The sequence below is a fragment of the Mesocricetus auratus genome, unplaced genomic scaffold, assembly GCF_017639785.1.
Source record: "Mesocricetus auratus isolate SY011 unplaced genomic scaffold, BCM_Maur_2.0 Super-Scaffold_100004, whole genome shotgun sequence".
NCBI classification, from domain to species: Eukaryota; Metazoa; Chordata; class Mammalia; order Rodentia; family Cricetidae; genus Mesocricetus; species Mesocricetus auratus.
Window position 1 is genome coordinate 117,267,028 of NW_024429189.1, and position 23,608 is coordinate 117,290,635.

At 49.4% G+C, this 23,608-nt stretch overlaps 1 protein-coding gene across 4 annotated transcripts; it reads right to left on the reverse strand.

Annotated features, from left to right (window-relative positions):
• Window positions 1–2,342: 2,342 nt before the first annotated feature.
• On the reverse strand, window positions 2,343–17,531 carry Rbck1 (RANBP2-type and C3HC4-type zinc finger containing 1). Of its 4 annotated transcripts, none has more exons than XM_040746485.1 (12): window positions 17,188–17,531; window positions 15,964–16,108; window positions 12,958–13,051; window positions 11,778–11,976; window positions 10,207–10,322; window positions 9,959–10,132; window positions 8,958–9,118; window positions 7,834–7,945; window positions 5,405–5,584; window positions 4,955–5,053; window positions 4,559–4,702; window positions 2,343–2,966 (listed from the first exon to the last, which is right to left on the reverse strand). In XM_040746485.1, exons 1-12 carry the CDS (start codon window positions 17,207–17,209, stop codon window positions 2,886–2,888), a joined length of 1,527 nt encoding a protein of 508 aa, XP_040602419.1. In that variant the 5' UTR covers window positions 17,210–17,531; the 3' UTR covers window positions 2,343–2,885. The 4 variants fall into 4 exon arrangements, with proteins under 4 accessions (XP_040602419.1, XP_040602421.1, XP_040602420.1 ...); XM_040746487.1 differs by having other exon boundaries at window positions 17,266–17,395; XM_040746486.1 differs by having other exon boundaries at window positions 15,964–16,105; window positions 17,188–17,271.
• Window positions 17,532–23,608: the final 6,077 nt, after the last annotated feature.

A 23,608-nucleotide genomic window follows, 5' to 3' on the forward strand; every position in this document is an offset into this window, starting at 1 on the left:
TGCTGCCTGGTAATGGACCTGGGCCCAGTTGGGGCCTGGGCCTGTGGTCTGTAGACTAGACTTGTCAGTCTGGACTGTCAGCACACAGCCTTTCCAGTTTTTGTTTCATATACAGGCGTAATCAGTTAAGGGTAAAAGTCCTGGTTCTAGCAAGGGCTAGGCAAGCTACTTCCTATCTTGATACCCAACTTAGACCAGAGAAACAGTTTAATTAGCACATGGAACAAAGGTCCAGTGACCTCAAGTCACCTCTGGGGCATTGGTGTGAGAAAGAATTGGGAAAAGATGTCAATGCCACAGTTCTGTTGAGGGTATGACTTGGCCACTAACTCAAGTCCAGGACAGTCTGGGCCTTCCCACTACCACCTGAAAGGGTCAGTGCCACCTCCTCAGTGATAACTTCTGGGAGGTGCAGCCTGCTATCCATGGGCAGTGCTCTCATTCTTGGAGGGACAGGTCTTCAAGGCTTATTTAGGACATGGTTATGACAAGGGCCTCTTGGGATGAGCTAGGTTAGGTGAGCAGACACTCATGTAACATGCCTAAGCAGAGACAAGCAGGAGACTGACCCAAAATCAAGGCTGAAATTCCAGGCTTCCAATCTTTAATCCCTTTGTGGGCACGAGTAAGGATTTTTGGCAAAAGTGTTTTGATGTTTTTAAATATTTTGTTTTCAATTATGTGTGCATATGATTGCAGGTGTCCTCAGAGGCCAGAAGGTATTACCAGCCGGAATGACAGTGACTGTAAGCCACCTGACACAGGTGCTGGAAACTGAACTTGGGTCCTCTTGGAAGAGCAGTACATGCTCTCTGCATGTTTTCTAAGTACCAGTCATACAGGAAGCATGGCCTTATACTGCAGCTGCTGTGGGCACCATCACAGCTGGGTGACAGGTGCAGGATGTGCTCTGGCCTTTATTTTTTGCTTTGCAGGCCTTTAACTCAGAAGGGCAGTGCTTGGATACAGAACATAACAGCCTGTTGTGGAAGGGACACTCCAGTGTCTGTTTACTGAGGAACATCTGAGAGTTGCCTCACTCAGCATCTAGCCTAGCTGTTCTCAATCTGTGAGTTGTGACCCCTTCAGCAAACCTCTATCTGCAAAATAGTTACATTATGATTCATAACTAGTGAAATTACAGTTCTGAAGTAGCAATTAAAATAACTTTGAGGGTTTCCACAACATAGGAACTGTATTAAATGGTCAAAGCATTAGGAAGGCTGAGAACCACTGGTCTATCCTCTAAGCTGTCCCACTGAGCAGTAAAAGTACACAGTAGCTCGGTCCCTGCTTTTCTACCTCTGCCTGCAAAAGAGCCAGCCAAGAGTGTGGAGTCAAGTGCCAGGTAGAGGCATTCTTTGTTGATCCTTGCTCTACCTCAATAGGCCGCCACCCTGGGATGTCCTCTGATAAGGTCAACTGCAAGCCTCAAAGAGTTAATAGGGACAGGGCCCAGCCTCTGGTATCTTATAGCAGATGGCTAAAGAGCAGTCGAGTAGCAGATGACCTAAGTCAGCCTCAGACTTCAGGACTGAACACAAAGGATAAGTGGGATTGGTAATTGGTTAATGAAGGAAGGGCACATGTAAAACGACTGGTACATGCCTGTAATCCAACATTCTGGAGGCCAAGGCAGAAAAAAGATTGCTATGAGTTCAAGGACAACCTAGGCTACATAGACCTATCTCCAAATCAAATCCTCATTCTCTGGCTTCCTGTTTTGCTCCCACTCAAAGCTCTAGGTCCATCCAGGGCTCCACATTCCAGCAGCTGGAAAACATTCACCCTGGAAAAGCTACATGCCCTAGCAGCTAGGGTGAGACTTTGACCACAAGTGCTATGCTTACCATTAAAGGATCATATTGTGGAAAGACAGCAACACTCAACTCTCAGAAGGGACTGGCTGGGTCACAGAGTGGAGGGAGAGTACTAGAACAGCAAGGCCTTACCTCTTGCTTGGCTGTTAAAGCGAATGGACCACCTCCCTAATGAGTTGCAGCAGTTCCTGAAACTGCTCTGCTCCTCATCTTACATGCCCAGAGAATAGCCAAGCCTTTCCTCCAGTCTCTAGCTGCTGCCATGGCCTCCCTTCCCAGCATCCCTCCAGCCTTCAACCCCTTCCCTGTAAATTTCACCAGTCTGCGCTAATATTGGCCCTAGCAATGCTTGTCCCAGGAATTAGGCATGGTGGTGCCAGAGCTGAGCTAGCCTGATTTTCCCCAACTGCCAGAGCCAACAGATCCCCTCTAGGTGCTATTCTAAGCTCTCCAGAGCTCACCATCCTGCCTGGAAAGCATTTAACCTAGGACGTTTGCTCCCCCAAGCACAACACACCTCCCTTCTTGGAAAACAACTTTAATTCACTTATTCAAAGGGGGATGCAGAGCTGACCCCATGGGCTTTGCTTTCTGACCTACCAGCGCTGGGTCCACCACAGCCCTGAGAGGTGCCAGGCCCTCAACAGCAACAGCAGCAAAAGTGCCCAGAAAGGCAGCAAGGCAGAGCATGAGGATGAGGTCCTCGGGGAGCATGCTGAAGGGGAACAATCACTCGGAGGCTCAGAGCACTAGTCAGCCAGGCCTTAGGTCAAGGCTGTGTTTAACTAAGGCTGGTGGCTAGTAAGGGTAGGATATATAGCTCAGGGCCATAAGGTCTGGTCAGCAACCCCGTGGAGCAACATTGGCAGTGGGATTGACATGGCACCAGCTCAGCTGGGGCTCCTGTAATACAGCAAGCAGGCTGGCAGCACAACTCAGGGCCTTCTCCCTGGCCAAGCTTAAAGGTACAGTGGCCAAACCAGAGTTAAACCCCCTGGCCTAGTCCTGCTGTTTAGCTGCTACAGATGTGGGTCTGAGTCAATGTTGAGGGCCACCATCTTCAACTCAGTGGCAGTTCTGACAGCTAGGATGGCAAGGAATCCCATTGACCCGGCAGCGGCAGCCCCCACTGGTGTCACCTGGGCCCTAAAGGATAGAGAAAAGATGGTATCAGGGTGGTAAAAACAGGCTGTCCCCAAGTTACTCCATCAGTCCAAGGCAGAGTTCATTTGAAGGTGGAGAGTGACTGCCAAAAGTCCTCCTGCAAAGAACAGCCTCAGCAACCTGAAGGAGGCAACCATGGAAGCCTTTCAACTCCATCTTCAACTCCTCCAGCACCCTCAACTCCATGGTCTTCTCTCTGGGCTGCATATGGAAGGGGCTGCAGCTGCAGGTGGCTCAGCACCTGGGCAGAGGGAAGCAGTACATTTCCCTCTGTACCACCTATCTCTAAGTCCACCAGTAGTGATGCCAGCTCTTGACTCCAGCAACCCACCTCTAATACAGGGCACTCAATCTGGAATAGGCACCCACCGAGTACTTCTCTTGTACTTGATTTAGGCCCTGACACTGTCTCCATTTTGTGGAGGAGTCTGAAACTGAGAGATGGCAAGTATGTGCCAGAGGGAGGGACTTGCAATCCCCCTCCCAACTCCAGATTGACCCTGACGTGCTGTCCCCGAAAGCAGAGCAGCAGGTAAGCCTTGCTGCACACACCAGGTCTGAAGCCAGGTGAGCCCTCTACATGAGCATAGCCGCAGGCAAGAAGCAAAAGCCTGGGGTGGGCAGACTCCAGGACTATTTACTGTGGCCTTTTGATAACTTAAAAGACACTTTTAAGATGTAAAAATTCTTAACCCTCAAGCCCAGCAAGGTGACACGTGCTATTATCCCCAGCACTCAGAAGGCTGAAGAAGGAGGATTGCCACAAATTCCAAGACAGCCCAGGCTACAGAGTAAAAAACAGTCTAAGGAATAAAAGAAAATCTGCTGGAAAAAAGGGCAGTGGTGGCGCACGCCTTTAATCCCAGCACTCAGGAGGCAGAGACAGGTGATCTCTGTGAGTTGGAGGCCAGCCTGGTCCACAGAGTGAGTTCCAGGACAGCCAGGGCTACACAGAGAAACCCTGTCTTGAAAAAAAACAACAAAAAAAAAAAAAAAGAAAAAGAAAATGATCCCCTGAGCTGATGAGATAGCTCAACAATGAAAGGTCTTGTCACACAAGACCGCTGACACAAAAAGATGGAAGGAGAGGATTAACATTAACTCCACTCAGCTATCCTCTGACCTCCACATGAACACCATAGCAGATATCTCTCTCTCTCTCTCTCTCTCTCTCTCTCTCTCTCTCTCTCTCTCTCTCTCTCTCTCTCTCTCTCTCTCTCTCTCCCTCCCTCCCTCCCGCCCTCCCTCTCTTCCCTCCCTCCCCCCCATACATATACACAGATAATAAAACATAAATTAGGCCAGACTTGGTGGCACACACATTTAATCCTAGCACTTGGGAGGCAGAGGCAGTGTGATCTCTTAAGTCAGAGGACAGCTGGGTCTACATAGTAAGTTTCCAGGTCAGCCAGGGCTACATAATGAAACCCTGCCTCAAAATTAACTAATAAAGTAAAAATAACAATCCTTCTCCTTAAGGTGTACATGGTAGCTAGACTCAGTTGATGGCTGAAGTTTTGAGCCCCATTCCAGAACTACACCACCCTCAACTCTTCAGTACCCTGAAGACTCACCCCAGGGCCCCAGCGTGGACCCTTGGTGACCCAGCAGATCTCAGTGTGGCAGACAGTGCAGCGGATCCAGTCACAGCCGTCCTTCTTCTGGACCACTATCTGGCACTGCGGGCAGTGCATGGCCTCGCCCTGCTGCAGCATCACCTGAGAAAGGTAGCTTCTGAAGCCCTGGGCTTGCCCTCTGTGGTGTACTTTCCCTCAGAGCCTGACATGGCTGCTGAGGGCTCCCCAACCCAGACTCTTCCTGTAGCTCCACACCTGACACCCTATTGGAAGACACACCTTGAAATGGGGGTGCAACCAGAAGGGAGACTGGGTAAGCTTCCAAAAGCATGTGAACTTAGTGGGTCCCAAGAAGCCATAAGCCCCCAGGCCCTTGCTAAGACCCTGCCTTACCCTCAGCATCTCCGTTGTCTGTCGGGCAGCCACATCATTCTGAGCCCGAAGGGCCAAGTCATCCTGATATTCCCTGCAATTCATGTGCTCATGGATGGCCTGCAAGGCAAGGGGGTCTGAGTTAGACATTTCCCCAAAGGCTTAAGCTGTGAGGAGCAGAAGAGGCCCCTCACTGGCACTGAGTGCCTATGAGGTCACCAGTGAAAGCCCTCACTAAGGAAACGACCCGTTTTACAGAAGCCATCTTATAGAAGATGGGGTTCAGGGAGGTGCAGCCAGGGCCATCAATAGGGACCTACTATAAATCCTATTTGCTTTAGGTGCTGATGGGCACTGTAACCCTAAAACGGCTCTCCCCTATGATGGGCTGCAGCCTCTGCAGTTGTCATAGCCAATCACAGCAAGCCCCAGCTAGATGAAGGCAGTGAGACCACATGGGCCCCATCCCACCTTGCAGAGCAGACAGTTGACCCGGGAGCACACAGGACAGGTGAACTCGTTGACATCATCCTCAAAGAAGCACCAACCCCTGCAGTCGGGTGTCTTGCAGTGGTAGCTCAAGGTGCTGCGGTTCTCTGCTATAGACACACCCAGGTCCAGGAAGCGTTGGTAGTCCTCGGGGGACAGGAGCTGTACACACATGCATTTGTTGTTGGAGTTCAGAGCACCCAGCAGATGCCCCTCTCCTATCAAACGTTCCCAGGAAACCCAGTACCTCAGCCCACTCCGGAGCCTTTGTTTGTTTTGGGGGATAGGGTTTCAATTCCTGGTGTCTCTACTTCCCAAGAGCTGGCATTACATGAGCTATATGGCTCAAGCTCTGTTCTTCAGAGTCCTCCATTTAGACAGTCATGACACAAAGCCTATTACCCCAGCACCTGGGAGGCTGTGTAGGCAGGGAGTTGGAGTCCATGACAGTGGAGGGTCATGATGGCTACAGAGCTAAGGGTCAGTGGGTAATGCTTCAGAACTGTGTACCTAAGGACTTTAATTGAGGACAAACAGCCAACAGAGCCAATTTTATGAGAAAAAAAATGACACATGTGATAGGGGACAAAAAGGTTAAATTCCTATCCTGGAACAAATACAGTGGCACAAGCCATTAAATCCCAGTACTTTGAAGGCTAAGGCAGAAGGATCACTGAGAATTCAAGGCCATCCTGTACCACATAGCAAGACCTGGTCTTGCTGGGCGTTGGTGGCGCACGCCTTTAATCCCAGCACTCGGGAGGCAGAGGCAGGTGGATCTCTGTGAGTTCGAGGCCAAGCCTGGTCTACAAAGCGAGTTCCAGGACAGCTTCCAAGACAATACAAAGAAACCCTGTCTCAAAAAAAAAAAAAAAAAAAAAAAAAAAAAAAAAGACCTGGTCTCAAAGACAAATCTGGATTCAGGTACACTGCACTCTGAAAATCATGTGGCTACATCCCAGACTTGACCATGTTCCGGTGCCCTCTACGCCCCATAAGTCTGCTTCACAAGAAACAGTCCCCAAGCAGTGTTAGCTGTACTTCCTAGCAGGGAAGGCTAAACTGCAGAGAGCAGAATCGTGCCTTGAAGAAGCAGTGGCAAACACGCGAGTCAGTAAGGGGCAGTCAGGCCTTTGTTCTGCATCTGAGCTGGGCGGTAATAAAAGTGACTTGTCAAAACGCACATACCTGCATACCTGCAAGGCTGTATTCTGTCATGCGTGAATTTCAGCGAATGATGTCTACTCAAAAATACTGCCTGGGGCCAAAGAAATAGCACAAACCTGCCAACCTGAGTTTGATATCTGAGATCCATGTGGTTGTAAAGACAAATTGATTCTGACCAGCTGTCCTCTGAGCTTCATACACATGCTGTGTGTTGCACACTCATTTAGTTACACAAATAAACGTAACTAAAAGTGTGTGTGTGTGTGTGTGTGTGTGTGAGAGAGAGAGAGGGGGGCAGAGAGAGAGAGCTCCTTGGGCTTGAGAAACATTTGGTAAAGTTTTGGGGGACTTCAGGAGAAACATGGTCAGAGGGGGCAGGAGTGAGGGAAAGGAAGATGCATCTGTGCATGCCTGGGGTCACCCATCTGGACGCTGGCCATTATGAGCCTGCTTTCCTGTCTATGGTCAAACCGAGGAGCTGTGCTTGCTAGGCAAGTGCTCAACCCACTAGCCCTTAATTTTGTAAGACAGCCTTGCATAGCTAAGACTGGCCTGAAGCTCTTTGTCCTGCTGTCTCAGCAGTGCTGGGCTAACAGGGTGAACTGTAATGTCAATTATGCTCCCATTTTGGCCCTTGAAGGGCCATATTTCCACAGAATTTCAGACCATGGTTCATGTCGGTCCCATAGGGAGTATGGGCCTGAGCATGTCATTTGCAATGTTTAACAGAATTACAACAAAGCAGTCTCTACTCAATTAGAGTTGCGCTTGGAACACTGAAACCTCACTAACCACTGCCAGGGGACAGGCCTGGATAGCCTTCTTATGGAGGGTCTGAAGTAGTTATCCCAGGCAAGGCCATCACGAACCATCTCATACTCACCACAGCAGACAAGCCAGGAGCCAAACCTAAAGCACAGAAACCCCAGCCCCACCCATGTGGAAATACTACTTTGCAATTCACAAACCATAATGTTCTAAGGCACCAGGTCTGGAGTGACTGGTTACAAGGCAAAAGCAGCTGACACAGCAGCTGTACAAGCATGAACACACTAGCAGACGCCACCCTGGGTGCTGGCTGAGAGCAGAGCAGAGGCTGGGTGTCTGAGGTTTCATCTATTCCCTCCAGTGCTGCCCTGCTTGGGCCCCAGGCACTCTTTGGAAATGTCTGCTGGGGGATGCAGGTGCTGTTAACTCAGGGCCAGCCCCCAGAACTCAAAATTCCTTCCCTCCCATGGTCTTACCGCCCGGATCTCCCTCTCCAGCAGCTTGCCAGGGCACGAGTAGGTGCTGTCAATGAAGGGGCAGGATACCTCCGCCTCCTGGCTGTTTCGGATGGTGCCCTGCAGGCACTCCCTGGAGAGGGGAGGGTGGTGGTTAGGCTCATTTCTACCTCCACAGGGTCTCTAGCCCTCAGATGGCAGGGTCTGACCCCAGGGCTCGCTCTTCCCGTTCCTCTCTTCAACACGTGCCCAAGGCCCCACTTCTGTCCACCATCCCTGCCACTCTCTGGTCCAGGGCACTGCATCCCTGCCCAGTGACTGCAGTAGCCACCTCCTTGGTCCCTGTCTCTCTTGCTGGTGCAAATGCCCACTCTGAGCACTGCAGTAGTACCACCCAAAGAGGACCAGGGCTGTTCTGCTTTTGTCACCGCACAGGCACAACTATCCCACCCCACCATCCCTCTGTTCCCTGATCTTTTCAGACAGACAACTTTCCAGCCTCTGCTCCAGCACGCTCTTCCTTAGGGGCTGCCAGCCCTGACCCCCGTAACCCAAGCAAGCCACACAACCTAGTTACTTGGCATGCAGCATTGTATACATTAACGTAGACTCCCCACTAGAAGGGAGCACTCCACCAGGGTCCACTATGTGAATGAACATACTTTTCCCAGCTCAAGGGGAGAAGGGCTGCACAGGAGACCCAAGAGAAATGCACACACTAAGGACGGATTGCTGTGCTGTCAGAGCTTGGCCATAATGTCTTTCATATGCCCAGGCAGTAACAGGTAGTGAGGAAGGACAGTGGCTCTGGAGTCAGAAGGCTTGTCTCATTTCTGAGCTTCTTGCAAGTTGTATAGCCTTTACAACATGGATGCCTGGATTCTGTCTACCATTCCTTTTTCTTTGGATTTTTGAGACAAAGTCTCATATAGCCCTGACTGGCACTGAACTCACTACACAGCCAAAGCTAGTCTTGAACATCTTATCCTCTTGCCTCTACTTCCCAAGTACTGGTATTCCAGGCATGAGCCACAACACCTCTTGCATAAATGGTGTTTTGTGGGACTCCAATGAGCTAGAGAACAAGACTGCACACTTGACTGTGGCTTTGATAAGCACTGTTACTAGTGGGAGTTGGGCCGCACCTGCAGAAGGTGTGCAGACACTCACGCAGCACCACGGCCTCGCCGGGCGCCAGCGCTGAGTAGCACACAGGGCACTCAGCGGGCTCGGTGTTCAGCACCAGGCTCCTCTGCTCCAGCTGCACGTGCTGCAGGTAGTTCCCCTCCTGCTGCTGCTGCTTCCGCTGGGCACACGGGCAGGGCAGGGCCACCAGGTGGGTCAGGGTCTCAGTTGTTCAGATAGGAAGTGGGACAAGGCTGGGGTAGTATGGGGGGCAGCAAGGCAGTAGTGGGCTGGAAATATGGGCAGGCGAAGACAGCCAGGGAGGGGCTACAGCACAGTAAGAAGCTAGGTGAGGGGTCCAGGGCGATAGAGAAAGAAAGGCTCAGGGTACACGAGGGAGTGGAGGGTCCAAGCTCGAGGCAGAGCCAAGCTGCAGATAAGGCTTGGCTGGGCATGGGGTCATGGTCAAGGCTGGTTAGGCTGTGCTGAGTCTACGGGGAATGCTGGTGGGGTAGGAGCAGGCTCTTGGAGTGGGGAGCACCAGAGTTGGGTATCTGTGGGATCAGTGTTTTTGGTGGGAACTGACTACTCTAGGGAAATGAGAGGACAGACTCACTCCCAGGGAGCACAGGAAGGCAGTCCATGAGAGAGGAAGGGGGAAGAGGAGGAATAGCAGGAGCCAAGATGGAGTTACAGGCCAGGGGCTGAGGTCTGGGCTGAGGTGTAGAGTAGCATAGCACAGCTAGGGTAGGGATGCTTGTAGACATGGGAGGTGGGTGTCAAAGTGAGGGTGCAGAACAAGTGAGGAGCCTGGCTGTGCATCATACCCGGAAGTGAGTCTCAGCCACAGGCCTGGCTCAGAGCGGCAGCTCGCAGTCAAGAGCAAGGCTATGTTAGCAGTATGCTCATGAAGGGAGCGGAAGTACAGTAGCGGGGCCCAGCAGTAAGCAGGTGGTTCCCTTGCTGGCTGGGGCCTTTCTAACCAGCCTGCAGGCCTCTGTCCCTGGACCTGTATGCCCACCTGCTGGTACTGGCGCAGCGCCTCCTCCTCACCGGCCAGGCGTGCTCGCTCTTCCTCATCGGGCTGGTACGAGGCAGGTATCTGGTAGGTCTCTGGCCTTGCACGACAGCACATCTCACAGCCAGGCCGTGTGGGTTTGTTGATGAAAGTGCAGCCAGGGCACTGCCAGCCCACCTGGATGCAGAGGGGGTGTGAGCTCGGCTGGGTTGAACAGAGAAGACAGGGCACACACGAAGTAAGGCACTTACCGGTGGCGACTCTGGTGCTGCTTCTGGCTGCCCCGGCTCCTGGTGGGCCCTGGGCTTGGGAAGGACAGGCTCCAGGGGGCCCCGTGGCTGCAGGGTAAGGTCCTTGAAGCCCAAATCTGCAGAAAGAGTGTGTGTGGATTTAGGCTGCCCAGGTATCCACATGCTGCACCATCCCAGCACACCCCACTTTGAGGCATCCCCTGACCCTGCAGTGTTTCTAGCCTCTGCCTAAAGGTGGACATCCAGGATACCCCAAGGCCATGGCTTTACCTCAACCATAACTGTACCTTCATGACCCCTATCTGTTTTGAGAGGAGGAGATGCCTAACCCTGACTCCATCATGCTGAAATGTTCACCAAGAAAAAGGCCTGACCATCTTCAGTCAGGAGGGTAACCAGGGACCCAAGAGGGTCAGGGCTGGGAGGAACCGACATATGACAGCTGAACGCTATGTCTTTTGCCACCATGGACAATGGCTGGGTGTCTGACAAAACCCAAATGCGAGTGGCTGCGCTGTCTCAGTGTCAAGCCACACAGGCTGCAGTGGGCAAAGGTGCTTGCCACCAGGCTGATGACCTGAGTGTAAGGCCTTGGCCACACAGTGGAAAGACGCTGACTCCCAAAGCTGTCCTCTTTCCTCCACATGTGCGCATGTGTACAGCTACACACATAAATAAATGTAACTTGTAAATTACTATGCTGGGGGTTGTTTGTTTTTTTAAGACAGGATTTCTCATATAGTTTTGGCTGTTCTGGAACTCACTCTGTAGACCAGGTTAGCCTCTCTGCCTCTCAAGTGCTGGGATTAAAGGATGCAATTTAAAAATTAAAAAACCTGGGCAGTGGTAGTGCACGCCTTTAGTCCCAGCACTTGGGAGGGTTAGAGTTTCAGGACACCCAGGACTAAACAAAGAAACCCTGTCTCAAAAGAAAAAAAAAACTGTACTACATAGAAGTTTATTTCCTGCACCAGAGAGTTGTTCAGAAAAAAAATGGCCTTTAAAAAAAAAAGATTTATTTATTATGAATACAACATCTGCCTCCATGTATGTCTGCAGGCCAGAAAAGGGCACCAGATCTCATCATGGATGGTTGTGAGCCACCATGTGGTTGCTGGGAATTGAACTCAGGACCTCTGGAAGAGCAGTCAGTGTTCTTAATCTCTGAGCCATCTCTCCAGCACCTGAAAAATGGCCTTTCTCTTTTTAAAAAACTGCTCAAGTATTCAGGGGAAGAAGATCTCATTCCCTAAGATTCTGCAATCAGGGTAAAGCTAAAGGAAGAAGATGTTTCTCTGTACAACTGTGAACCTTTCTACAGGTCTGAAATACTGCAGCAAAAGCAACCTTACTAAATCCTAGTTACGTTACCAACAAACAAATAGAGACACTGAGAGACAGAGACAGAATGAGCATGCGCAAGGTCATATAGCTAGCAAACGCCAGGCCAGGACTAAACAGTCTCTCTCCTCGTGCCAGACCTGCTCAAGAGTTCTTCAAAAACCTCCCTCCCCCGTCTGTCCTTCCATGTACAGGGCCCTTCAGTACATCCCTGACAGAGAGACCTTCACCTTCCAACATCCGAAGCTGGCGCTGCCGCTGCAGCTCCTGAGGGTTGAGTGAGGTGTTGCAGGCAGACAGCAGGTAGAGGTAGGCGCTGTCTCCATTCTGTCGAATACCATGCGAATGCAGGGTCTCCTGGTCTCGTGCCAGTCTCTGTCCAACCACCCATTGCTGCAGGCTGGGTGGAAAGCCATAATCTAGAAATACCTGGGGAAGAGGGACAGTTATAGTTTGAAAGTAAAATATCTACTGCCACACTCACATTGAACACTTGATTCAAGCCGGGAGTGATGTTTATTGAAACTCTGGAAGTCCTGGCTGACGTAGGTGGACCACTGGAGGCTGGCTTTGAGGGCTAGAGCCTACCCTGCTTTCACCCTCCTTCTTTGCTCCCTGGTCATATGAAAAGCCACACTGAGGCCAGGCATGGTGGCAGGTGCACACCTTTGATCCCAGCACTCAGGAGGCAGGGGCACACGGATCTCTGTAAGTTTGAGACCAGCCTGGTCTGCAAAGTGAGTTCCAAACCACCCAAGATTACAGATTCAAACCCTCTATTTACAAAAGGAGACAGGAGGGCTGGAGGGATGGCTAATGGTTAAGAAAATGTGTCGCTCTTACAGAGGACCTGGCTCAATTAACAGCACTCACATGGTGGCTCATAATCATCCATAACCCCAGTTCCACAGGACCCAACAGGCACACACATGATACAATACACCCATCAGGCAAACATTCACACACAAAGTAAAATAAATAGCTCTAGGCCGGGCGTTGGTGGCGCACGCCTTTAATCCCAGCACTCGGGAGGCAGAGGCAGGAGGATCTCTGTGAGTTCCAGACCAAGAGCTAGTTCCAGGACAGCCTCCAAAGCCACAGAGAAACCCTGTCTCAAAAAAAAAAAAAAAAAAAAAAAAAAGCTCTAAAAAAGTTTAAAGGAGAGCAGAAGAAAGGAAGTCACAGTTGTAACCTCCTGTCCCCTCGATGGAGTCTCTCAAGCACCACCCCTTCCCATGATGCACTGTGTCCTCTGAACTGTGAGCCAAAACAAACCTCCCCTCAAGTTGTTTCTAGCAGGTGTTTGACCAGAAACAGAAAACATAGGATGGGAGGGACACAGAGAGGATGGGAAGAGCAGAGAGGAAACACAAGCCCGAGAGGAGCCCACCTGCCTCCCCCCTCACTCACCATGTCCTTGAGGGAGGCCACTGTCATATCAGGACGCACTGTAAGCCAAATGGTGACGGTGTGCATGTAGGCATCCTCCACGCTCACACACAGTCTGTGGGAGAGAAGGGTAGGCACGGACTTGGGCTACCAGCATGGGAATGTTCATGCCTGCACATGTGCAGGTGCTATGTGCTCCTTAGTTTTTTGTCAACGTATACAAGTTAGAAGAGAAGGCATTAATTGAAAAAAAGCCTCCATCAAACTGATCTATAAGCAAGCCTTTGAGGTATTTTCTTTCCTTTTTAAAAATTAATTTTAAAGACTTATTTCATGTGTATGAATGTCTGCCATCGTGTATATATGACATGTGTATGAGGGTTTGCCTGTATGTACATATGCTTATCACTTGTGTGCCTGGTATCTGTGCAAGTCAGAAGAGGATGTCAGATCCCCTGGAACTAGAGTTACAAAGAGTAGTGAGCCACCATGTGGGTGCTGAGAACCAAGCCTAGCTCTTCCCCAAGAACAGCCTCTTAACTGCTGAGACAACTCTCCAGCCCGACTGTGGGCAGTGCAGTGCCACCTCTGGGAGGTGCCATCTCTGGGCAGGTGGTCCTTGGTTGTATTAAGAAGCAATCCGAGCAACAGGGAGCAAGCCAGTAAGCAGCTCTCCTCCATGGTCTCTGCTTCAGGACCTGCCTCCAGGATCCTGACTTCCTGATCTTACTTCCCTCAGTGATGGACTACATATACCTGGGATGTATAAACCAGAATCCCCCGTTCTTCCCCAATTGCTTTTGGTCAATGTTTATCACATCCATAGAAAGATAACCAGAACAACCTGCAGGGACAGCCTTCCCGGGCAGTCTCTCTGGATCCCCAACCTCCATAAGTGTCCCAGTCCTTTATTTTTATTTTGAGACAGGCTCTGTAAATTGCCAAGGCAAGCCTTGAACTTACCACCTCTCTGTTTCAGTTCCCAAGAAGCTGTCACCAAGCCTGGTAAAAATTTTTTGTGGAGGAAAGGAAGATTCTTCTGGTTTGGTTTCTTTTGTTTTTGTTTTAAACAGGGTCCCACATAGATCAGGCTGGCCTTAAACTCCCGATGAAGCTGACAATGCCCCTGACCTCCTGATCCTCCCCCTTCCCTCACTCAGTGTTGGGATTACAGTCTGCCCTGGTTCCTCTCTTCTGCCAAATGAGCAGCATCTGGTGTTGAAGACACCCCTGGATACTAGTGGCACTAAATCGTTTAACCCACTTAATACTTTCCGTCAGCCTGAGGCAGTCCCTGCCACATCCTTTTCCAGACAGAAACACACTGTGGCAGCCGTGCTGCAGGAGCCATAGCCGTCATGGTGACTTAAATCCAAACTGCATCACTCCAAATGATGTCTGAACTAGTGCCTCACATACCCCAGGGAATCACTCCACCATGGAGGCCACATGTTCCTTGTGTAGTCCTGGCTGTCCTGGAACTTGTTCTGTAGACCAGGTTAGCCTCCTAAGTGTTAGGATTAAAGACATGCACCACCACCACCCAGCTCAGACCAGATTCTTTTTTTTTTTAATATTTTTTATTTATTTATTGTGTATACAGTCTAATGTCTGCATGCCAGCAGAGGGCACCAGATCTCATTCAAGGTGGTTGTGAGCCATCATGTGGTTGCTGGGAATTGAACTCAGGACCTCTGGAAGAACGGTCAGTGCTCTTAACCACTGAGTCGTCTCTCCAGCCCCCAGACCAGATTCTTAAACTTCAAATTATTCTAGGAATTTGAAAACATAAAAGTACACATGCTGCCAGTTGTGGCTGCGGGTGTGGTGGCGCATGCCTCTAATGCCAGGCCTCAGGAGGCAGAGGCAGAACAGCCAGGGCTACACAGAGAAACTCTATCTTGAAAAACAAAAACAAACAGAGGTATACATGCTTTAAACTGCAATATCCATTGCACAGTGAACCATTCGATAACTACAATACTATGAATCCCATGCAGCAGCTCTCAATCTGTGGGTCAGGACCCCTTGGGGGATAGGGCCACCCAAGACCATAAGAAAACACAGATATTTACATTGATTCATAACAGTAGCAAAATTAGTTATAAAGTAGCAACAAAAATAATTTTATGGTTGGAGGTCACTACATAACACTACTGTATTAAAGGGTCAGAGCATTAAGAAGGTTGAGAACCACAGCTCTAGGGGCAAGACAGGTTCAGAACCAAAGAGGTGTAAATTATGGAAGGCTTGTAGTAACAAAATCTAAAAGTTACTATCTTACCAGGTCTGGTACTATACACCTGTAAGGCTAAGACTCTGAAGACAAAACTGTCTTGAGTTGAAGGCTAGCCTGGGCTACACAGTGATTTATAGGCTAACTTGGACTACAGAGTAAGACTTGGTTTCTAAAACAAAAAGTAAATTTAAAAAATGAAAGTAGCCGGGCGGTAGTGGCGCACACCTTTAATCCCAGCACTCGGGAGGCAGAGGCAGGCGGATCTCTGTGAGTTCAAGGCCAGGCTTGACCGACAGCCTCCAAAACAATACAAAGAAACCTTGTCTCGTAAAACCAAAAAAAAAAAAAAAAAAGAAAGTAAAGATTGGAGAGATGACTTGGTAGATAAACACCCTTGCTGTGCAAGCCTGCTGACCCGAGTTTACCTCCAGATCCAACGGTGGGAAAGAGAGAGCTGTCTCCTGAAAGTTCTCTGGCTCCTACACATCTAAGACAATGAACCCTGTGCGGGCTTTGGCAGCACAGACACTAAAATTGGAATGGTACAGGGAAGATCTACATGATCCTGGGGCAAGGATGACACCTATTGTGCAAGGTTTCCTTAAAAAAGAAAACAATGAGCCCGCCAACACACCCCCACCAGCACAGGAAGCAGTCTACCCCATAGCTCAGCCTCCTATGTGGAAACCTGCCAGTGAGGTCCTGGGTTTGATCCCAGCACTGCAGGGGAGATCATCGGAAAGGAGGCTCGGGAGGCCTCCATCCCCTTTAATGGGGGTCACACTCACCTGATGTCCTGTGCTGGGGACACCTCAGGCTTTACTTGCACTCTGAGGGGCACCCTCTGCTCTGCCAGCCAGGTGGCATACTTCACAGCGGCCTGTTCATCTCCACCGGCCACTGCCCGGGCGAGGCGTAGGGCCATCTCCTCTGCTGAAAATCAGCACAGAAAGCAGGTTAGCACCAGTTTACCTGGGGAGGTGACCCTTGACACATTCTCTGTCCTGTCTCCCTATCAAGTCATCTTCCGCCATTTTAAGTCGTTTTGGGGGGAGGAGGGAGTGCTTTTTCAGTCTTCATTCCCCTGCACCCTGGACTCATGGGGTGCCCTTTTCCCCTCACAAAGTCCCCCATACTTCCATTCGTTTATCTGACAAGCATTTCTTGAACTCCACTGTATGCCAGCTATTAGCCCAGAAAGTGAAATCTAACAGTGGTTAAGACGAATAGGTTCTTCTCCCCATAAACCTCTATTTTAAAATTTGACAAGATAATCAGGCTGTGGTCCATTCTAGCAATAATTGAGGAAGGAGGTCAGGGGGACCCTCTAGGAGGTAAGGTAAGGAGGTTAGATGTGTAGGAGCCAGAGAACTTTCAGGAGACAGCTCTCTCTCTCCCACCGTTGGATCTGGAGGTAAACGCGGGTCAGCAGGCTTGCACAGCAAGGGTGTTTATCTACCAAGTCATCTCTCCAGCCTTTACTTTCATTTTTTAACTGAGGCCTGAATGAGGGGTTGCTGGCCTTCCAGTATCCAATAAGGAAGACTGTTTGAAGAGTCCAGAGAATGGGCAAAGGTCTTGGGCAAGAAGTGGTTGGATCAGAACAGAAAAGCCAAGGACTGGAGGCATATCTCTGTGGTAGAGCACTTGCCTAGCGTGCATGAAGCCCCAGACTCAATCCCCAATAGGGGGCAGAACAGAGGAGGCAGGAGGACACGAATGCAAGCAAACGGGAGAGGTCACTAAAGGTGGCCCAGAGCCAGCCTTGGTTTTATTAGGAGGGCAGGGTTTCAGCAAACAGACAGTTAACACTATCGGTGTTTCCCCCAAATCTGGGTGGAAGGGCAAGGGATAGAGGCACATAGTGTCCCCTGCCTGCCTTACTCTGGTTAACTGAAATCTGCTTTCCTGACAACCAGAAGTTCTCCAGGTTTGGTGTTCTGTGTCCACAGAGTCTCCCCGGCACAGCCCCAGCCCAGGGCCCATTTCCACCAGCTCCAGCGGGTGCCCACCTTTCTTGGTCTTCTCGTCCATCTGGCCTGGCTGCGCCCATCCCCTCAGAAAGGGCTGCTGCTCCCGGGAAATACTACCTTCGGGATGACCTGGGAGAGGACGGGAGGACAGCAGCGAATCAGCCCTAGGCGGTCTCGCGCGTGGTCCAAGCGGTGTCCCGGGCCACACTCGGGCAGCATTACACTGCCCAGGGCCCAAGGCCCGGCATTGGGAACCGGTGGGGCCCGCGAGGGACACAGAAAGCGAAGGAGGCCCCGAGCCAAGTCCACAGTGGGCGATGGGTCGCTACGACCCAAAAGCGGCGGACAGAGGGAGCCCAGCCGGCGCGGGCGCCCAAGCGTCCGGAACCCCAGCCCCGCAGCTCGCGCTACCCGGAAGACAGAAAGGGCTGCATCCCCGGAAGAGAAAGTGAAAGTGACAGCCCCGGAAGTGCAGCAGGCCGAAAGAAAAACTGCCCCTCATCCGAGACTCTGCAGGCTCACCTTCTGGGGCGGGCGTCTAGACTGTCCCTGGCACTTACTCTCCACCACATGGTCCCGCAGACTAGGGACACTAGACCCGGGTGCTCACGATCGCCCCTTGGCAGTCCATGGACTCCAGCCAGGGCCTAGCGCTGGGAGGGGGTATCTGGAGGGCGGGGTCTGGAGGGCGAAGGGCGTGGCTTGGAGGTTCAGCTGGTGGGCTCCTCCGTGCCCCCAGTTCTCCACGCCCATTCTGTAGGAGCTGTTCTTACTGGCGCCGCGTCCACTTGTGCACAGTGTGCAGGCTCACAAAATCTCAAACACACCAGTGGGTAGCCAGGTTTCTGTCCCCGTTTTCAGTTGAGGAAACAGACGGTTTGAATGTTTATGACTTGCCCCAAGCCACACTGCTGGGGTTTGAATCCAAACGTGGCAGTCTCGAGAACTCACCTTGGCAGCCTGGAGATTTGTCTCTTGTATTCGCCTAGCAAAGGCTGGGAAATCTTTTCAGCCTCCACTTATTTTACATTTTCTCCCACTTTTCATCCCATATATTAGCAAATACAGTGGGCCCCACCTGCAGAACGGATAACAAACTCACCCTCTCCTGTGACCAGATCTCATCCTGCCAGCTCCTTGTCTGTCTGTTTTCCCTCAGATGCCCTAGGAGATCCTGTTAAAATATAGATAATGGAGTAGGGGAGACAGTCCAGTGGGTTATATGCTTGCTTGAAGTGCAAGCCTTAGGACTTGAGTTCAATACTCGGTGTCCCCTAAAAAACTGGGCATAGGCCGAGCGTTGGTGGCGCACGCCTTTAATCCCAGCACTTGGGAGGCAGATCTCTGTGAGTTCGAGGCCAGCCTGGTCTACAGAGTGAGTTCCAGGACAGCCTCCAAAGCCACAGAGAAACCCTGTCTCGAAAAAACAAAAAGAAACAAACAAACAAAAAAAAATTGGGCATAGTAGTGGGAGCTTGTAATCCCACTTCTGAAAAGGCAGACAGGAAAATCCCTGGGGTTCCCTCCCTAGCCAGCTAGGGTAGCCTAACCAGTGGAGACCCTGTCTCAACAAGATGGATGGTGTCCCCACAGGAATATGGGCAGGGGCGCGCGCGCGTGCGCGCGCGCGCACACACACACACACACACACACACACACACACACACACACACACACACACACACGGAAAACATATGTATGAACACTTTTCCATTGGCCCCTGGATTTTTGCCTGGATTTCCCATTGTCTCCCTCCGCTTGGCTCACTGCTCACCGGAGTGCTAGCTCTCGAATCCTGGAATAAATTAGTTGGCCAAGTTTGAAAGCTTCTGTTTTAGAATTTTCCATCCCCAACAGGGAAAGTTTGTAAATTTCAGCACTTGGGAGGAGGAGGCAGAATACTCTGGAGAGAGAGCAGAGGAGGAGAGAAGGGGGAAAGAAAGAAGGAAGGAAGGGAGGAAGGAAGGAAGGAGGAAAGGAAAGAATTTCCACCTAGGACCTTCTAGTAAATATTCTTGGGTTTTGACAGAAATTTTTTGTTTATACCTCTCCTAATCCTAAGATTCTAGGCACAAATATCATACTCAGATTGCTTTGTTTCTGAGATAGGGTCTTACCTGTGCAGACCTGGACAGTTTGGAATAGGCTTTGTAGACCAGGCTGGCCTCAAACTTGTGTAATTGCTAGGCCATGGTAGCGCATGTCTTTAATCCCAGCACTCTAGAGGCAGAGACAGGCAGATCTCTGTGAGTTTGAGACCAGCCTGGTCTACAGAGCGAGTTCCGGGACAGCTAGGGCTGTTACACAAGAAACCCTATCTCAAAAAAAAAATCTCGAAACACAGAAGAAAAAAGAAAAGAAAAAACCTGTGTACTCCTCCCACTTCTGCCTACCCGTGCTGGGATAGAGGAGCCCACCACAGCTTTTTTTTTTTTAATAATCTCTGCTTCTTTTCCTCTGAGTACTTTTAAGAATATTTTAAATCTTTTTCTTTTACATTTGACTCTGATGTACTTATGAAATATTCTTGAATTTGTGATATTTGATTTCTACCTCTTTTTTTTTTTTTTTTTTTTTTTTTTTTTGGTTTTTCAAGACAGGGTTTCTCTGTATTGTTTTAGAGGCTGCCCTGGAACTCATGCTGTAGACAGACCAGCCTCGAACTCCCAGAGATCCGCCTGCCTCTGCCTCCCAAGTGCTGGGATTAAAGGCGTGTGCCATCAATGCCTGGACTAACTCCCTCTTTAGTCACATTTAATCTGCTGTTTAACTCATCATTTGGACTTTGATTTTTGTTTGTTTGTTTGTTTTGCTTTTTAATTTTGGAATACAGCTTTGGTTGGACTGAAACTAACATATAGACTAGATGGGCCTCAAACTTGCAGTAACCCCTACCTCTGCTTCCAAGTGCTCCCATTATAAGTGTGCAGCATTTGAAATTAATTGTGTGTTTTTATTCTAAAATATCTGTGGATTATCTTCATAACATTGCCACTCAGGGAAATTTCCTTTTAGTTTTGCAATAGTTCCTAGCTTACTATGTATCCATTTACATACAATAACATTTTTTGTTTCCGTGCCAAATGACAGGTGAGCTCTGAGTATCTGTGTCTGAGGGTCTGAATCCCAGTTGCCTTATTTTTCTACTGTAGACCATGTAGATTTTTGTATAGTGGTGTCCCCATCAACCCTGATATCTGCAAAAATTAGTTGGGGGAAGGGCAGTTGCAATTCTCATTTTGGGGGGGGGGCTTAGACTTCTCTCCTTAAGGGGAAAGCTGGCATTCACTTTAGATGCCTATGATGTCAGTGGGTAGACTGAAACCCAAATTCCCAATCAGGGAGACAGTTCCATGTCTGTGTAACCCCAAACAAGAGACTCCCTACCTCTGGGTCTCGGTACATTGATGTCATGGCAGCTCTCTTCTCTCCAGCTATTGTAAGGATCTATATAAATTACCAGTCACTGATATGTGTCACATTATATTACCCCAAAGTTAGCTTAAAAAAACAGTAGACAAGACCTTGAGTGATGGCACACACCTTTAATCCCAGCACTCAGGAAGCAGATGCAGGTGGATCTCTGTAATTTCTAGGACAGCCTTGTCTACAAAGCAAGTTCCAGGACAGCCAGAGCTGCTACACAGAGAAACCCTGTCTTGGAAAACCAAATATAGTAGACAGAATATGGTGGCACACAATTGTGATCCCAGGACTCTGGAGGTGGAGGCAAGAAGACCACAGACTTAGAGCCAATTTGAGCAACTTATTTTGACACTGTCTCAAACAAACACCCCACAATAAATAATTCTGGGAGTCAGGAACAGAGAACCACTTCTTGGGTGGTTCTGGCTTGATCTTGGGCTGAGATTTGATTGGGGCTACAGGCTAGTTTGCAGGCAAACCTCCTTCCTCATGAGCCTGTGTGCACATAGATCTCTCCACAGGGCCAATTACTTGCCTTCATCAAATGGCAGCTGGCTATCCCCAGTGCAGGTGCCCCAGGAGAGGGAGGCAGAAGCAAACTCAGAGCCTCGTGAATGCTGGGTAAGCGAGCACTTATTGCCAAGCTATATCCCCAAACTAATACATATATATGTCTTTCCTTCCATTCCTCCTTTCTTTTTTCCTCCTTTAGTTCCCATGTTATTTTTTTTAAAGACCGAGTCTCAGTAGTTAAGAGAGCTTATAGAAAAAGAATTCTGTTCCAGGCACCCACATTAGGCAACTCACAATTGTTTGTGATTCCAATTCCAAGGGATCCTATTCCTTCTCTGGCCTCCATGGGTCCCTACATACCTACACACACACACACACACACACACACACGTAAAAATAAAAAAGCACATACACAAATAAAAATAAGCAAGGTCTCAGAGCTGGCATTCATTCTCCAAACATACTGAAGATAGGAAGGCATTGAAGTCTCAGGATTCTCCAGCCCTGTTGAGGATTGCATAACAGTCTAGGATTTCAGTCCGAGGTTTGGTGGAGCCAGGATTGCCTTTCAGCCTGAGCTAGAGGCAAGAGCTTGTGGCTGGTTGCTTTACTTTTCTGATCTTCAGCTTGAAGCTTGAACTACAATATCAGTCTCTGGGTCTTCCATTAATCATGTTACAGTAAATCTTAAAGAAAGACAGGGTTTTACTATGCAGCCTTACCTGGCCTGGAACACACTATGTAGTTCAGTTAGCCTCAAAGTCATAGCAATCCTCCTGCCTCTCTCTGTTGGAATTATAATCATATAATATCACATGTGGCTCACACACACATATGTGTGTGTGTTTATATAAATATATTTTATTATTATCCACACATATTTTTGCCCCTCCCATCAATAACAAATCCATTTTTCTGCCGTTCACACTAAGTTATGTGACATGCACAGCATGGGCATCAGACTTCCTTACGTTTTGAACCACAAGGCCACCACAAGACGTGGTGGCTGAGCCTGTGAAAGATGCTCAGAGCCTGTATAAGATGTTGGCTGCAGAATCATTTGGTGCTCACATACTTTCTTCAGGCTATTGCCAGGGAGAAGCCATAGGACCAATCAGTCTGTGTGGGGAACAATTAGACACACTTTCTGGAAGCTTCTTAAGAAAGAGCTGTGTAAACAGCGTATGCTTCTTGACAGATGATGCCAGGTTCCTGCTTGTTCTGAATACTTTATTGGTGCTGGGAAGATGACTCAGAGCTTAAGGATTTTATACACATGTGACATGTGACAGCCCTCATGCAGATCCCCAGAACCCACACAAGTGCCTTGGAAGATAGAGACAGGATCCCCAGAGCAAGCTGGCTGACAAGACTAGCTATTTCAAGGAGATCAAGGTTTACTTGAGAGACCCTACTCAGTCAGGCTATGGTGGTGCACACCTTTAACCCCAGCAACACTTGGGAGGCAGAGACAGGTGGATCTCTGAGTTCAAGGCCATCCTGGTCTACAGACAGAACTCCAGGATGGCCAGAGCTACATAAAGAAACCTTATCTTGAAAAGCAAAACAAACAAAAACTATGATTCAAATTATCTACTGCCAGCCTCTGCATGTATAGGCATACCCGCATACCCATGCACACACACACACACACACACACACACACACACTGTTCTCTGCCTTCCCAGATGAAGAGCCTGAGGTATACATTGCCTAAGAAATTTGTTGAGAACCCAACTGCTAGTATGTTCTGGATTTGGGGAAGCCTGACTCTCAAGTACTGAGTTCTTTTTTTTTTTTAAGATTTTATTTATTACATATACAGTTGTTCTGCCTGCATGTATGTCTGCATGCCAGAAGAAGGTACCAGATCTCATAACAGATGGTTGTGAGCCACCATGTGGTTCTGGGAATTGAACTCAGGACCTCTGGAAGAACAGGCAGTGTTCTTAACCCCTGAGCCATCTCTCCAGCCCTCAAGTCCTGAGTTCTTAACTACAATGACACTTTTCTTTGTGTGACACATGTGCCAGCTGCCTCCATGGAAAACAGCCAAGGACAAAAGGACTGAAGAAAGCAGACATCCTGCCAACGTCTTGGAGAGCCAGGTTGACCTGCCCTAAAACCGCCCTGTTCACTGACCCATCTTTATGCAAAATGTTACCTCCTGTTTAAGCTGACTCCTCCCCTTGGACTGAGGATGTAACCCACACCCCTGAGTGTACTAGATGTTCGCTAACATCTGAGCCACACCCACCCTCAGCTTGGAAAGCTCCCACATGAGACCGGAGGCCTCTAGAAGAAATGGCATGGACAGGAAGACCAGTGGGGGAATGTTATCACAAACCACTTGGTTGGGGTTGAGATGTATCTGGCTTTCGTGTTGGGACAAGTGTTGAAGGCAGGGAAAATCACAATGGACGGTAGAAGGTAGAACTCTGGCATGCAGAACTAATTCACAGTTCGCTTTTATTAGGCACATGGTGAAAATACCTATCAACTGGACAAAAGTCGGTATACT